The sequence below is a fragment of the Carya illinoinensis genome, chromosome 15 (genome assembly GCF_018687715.1).
Source record: "Carya illinoinensis cultivar Pawnee chromosome 15, C.illinoinensisPawnee_v1, whole genome shotgun sequence".
Classification (NCBI taxonomy): domain Eukaryota; kingdom Viridiplantae; phylum Streptophyta; class Magnoliopsida; order Fagales; family Juglandaceae; genus Carya; species Carya illinoinensis.
The window spans coordinates 30015027-30017209 of NC_056766.1; the positions used below are offsets into that span (position 1 = coordinate 30015027).

A 2183-nucleotide genomic window follows, 5' to 3' on the forward strand; every position below is an offset into this window, starting at 1 on the left:
TTGACGTATGTGATGATTCATCAACTGTATGTGAAGATATTTCACGGATGGAGACCTAATAGCAAAGTATTATGATTCAAAATGTAAGATGCCAACTACACATGCAGAAAAGTGAACCTAATATCCATAATAAGTTGTCATAATATAATTCATAGATAATATATTATACATGTTAGGATCCGATCATTCTATTTACATTTAAAAGTTTAAAACTAACATGATACATCTACATTCAAAACCAACCAAAAACTATTACAAGAGATACAACACAATATAGACACAACAATATACGTACAATCCTATTATCTACTATCATTCTTCGAAGTTTGACCTCTTGCTTGTGAAGCATATTCTGTCTCTATTAATTTGTCCTTTTCTTTTTGAGCTTCATACTCATGCAACAATACAACATCTTCCCTCTTCCGAACTTCATTCTCTCTTGTCAAGATTTTCTCAAATACTACTGATTGAAGTATATCTATCCAAATGAAGAATTGACATTTTGTTTCTCTTTGTACCAAAGGCTGGGGTGATCATAGCACCAAAAGCAGGCGTGCTTGTAGCACCAAAGGTAGGGGCGCTCATAGCACCAAATGTAGGGGCACTTGTAGCACCAAATGCAGGAGTGCTTGTAGCACCAAAAGCAGGGGTGCTACTTGCACTAAACGCAGACTGACTTGTTGCACCAAATGGTGAGGAGGAACCAAATATGCTACTCCCAAATGCTGGTTGTGATTGTTGATTTGTGCTTCCAAAGGGACTTGCTGGAGTAGAAGTGGATCCAAAACCTCCAAAAGAAGCCTTCTGACCAAAGACAGATGATCCTATAGAGACAAAAGTGACATCAATTCCAGTAGAATTTTACAGTAAAGAAGGAAAACATATTATTTATATAATAAGGCATTTTAGAAGAAGTAAAGAAGAAATCACTCTACTCTAATGAAGTCTACATCACCAATATTAGAGAATGGTCACTCAAGATATACAGGAGGAAAAAACACCAAGGTAAGAACACTAGTGCAAGGAAAAAGAATAAGGAAGCATCCATGTACTCAAAATTCAAGCAAATTACTACCTCAATTATTGTTTAATAATTCATTCAATTTCCAAAGACGAAACTAATTCCTCGCCAGTGATGATAAAAAAAGAAAAGAAAAGCTGCAGCACGAATAAATACTCAATGTTCTAAATTTGTAAGTTTTATTGCATCATTTTTTATATTCCTTTGCCTCATGAATTCATGCCCTTGTCCTTTCCTTTGATGTTTCCGTTCCGAAACTGAAATAGAAAAAGAAACCAGATCAAACAAAGAATGCAATGTGTCCGTCAATAACCAGGTACTCAAAGGCCCATTATTCCATCTTTGCAAACTATTATTATACAGCAAAGGTTGATACGTAATTGGAAAATTGAAAATTTTAGTAAATCAACCTTAAGAACTTATCGACAACGGACTCCGGAATTTGAAACCACTTATGCTTTCAGATTGGATAAGATCTGTTTTATTCTGATGAATCGGAAAAAGTAAACTTTGAATTAAACCTAGTAGATTAAGCAGCAATCCGCGAACCCTAGTAGGAATACCAATATAAAGCCTTACACTGCCGACGAGATTGAAAGAGATAGAGAGAGAAAAGAGGGAACGTAGAAATAGGGTTTCAAAGGCTCGTACCATCGAAACATCGATATGTGTGAGCAAGAGAGAGCAGCGAAGGACGCAAGAGGAAGGGTTATGTTGCAGTAAGTCCTTTTGGCCTTTGGGGACAAAATGCCGTGCCGAAGAAGGAGAAAGAAGCTTCGAGTGAGAGGTCCGAGGGAGGAGCAGAGATCTGAGGGAGAAGCGGGAGAATGAAGCAGCGAGGGTTTCAATTTCACTAACCCGTGATGTGGCTCGAACCGGGTTCAGCCACGTTAGGAGTGTGGAGTGCGTTTGGAAAACCGGGGGCTGAGTAGAGTTTTCCTTCATTTTTTCATCCCATTCAAATTCCCTCCCGCCTCCCATTTATCGGTCTCGGTGTCTTCTTCCACCATCAAAGCCCACCGTCGCCCCTCCCTCCTTTGCTCTAGGCGTCGCGTTGCTGTCGCACATCCACTGTCCAGCACCCTGCATCTCCTATTTGTGCCCAACACCTGTCATCGCCCCTCCTCTGCTCTGGGTCCCACGTCGCCATCGCACATCCTCA

At 39.9% G+C, this 2183-nt stretch overlaps 1 protein-coding gene across 1 annotated transcript; it reads right to left on the minus strand.

Moving 5' to 3' along the window:
- Window positions 1-1230: 1230 nt before the first annotated feature.
- Window positions 1231-2183, minus strand: LOC122296790. The gene is made up of 2 exons (XM_043106584.1): window positions 1673-2183; window positions 1231-1278 (listed from the first exon to the last, which is right to left on the minus strand). The coding sequence occupies exons 1-2, from the start codon at window positions 2000-2002 to the stop codon at window positions 1231-1233; spliced, it is 378 nt and encodes a 125-aa protein (XP_042962518.1). The 5' UTR covers window positions 2003-2183.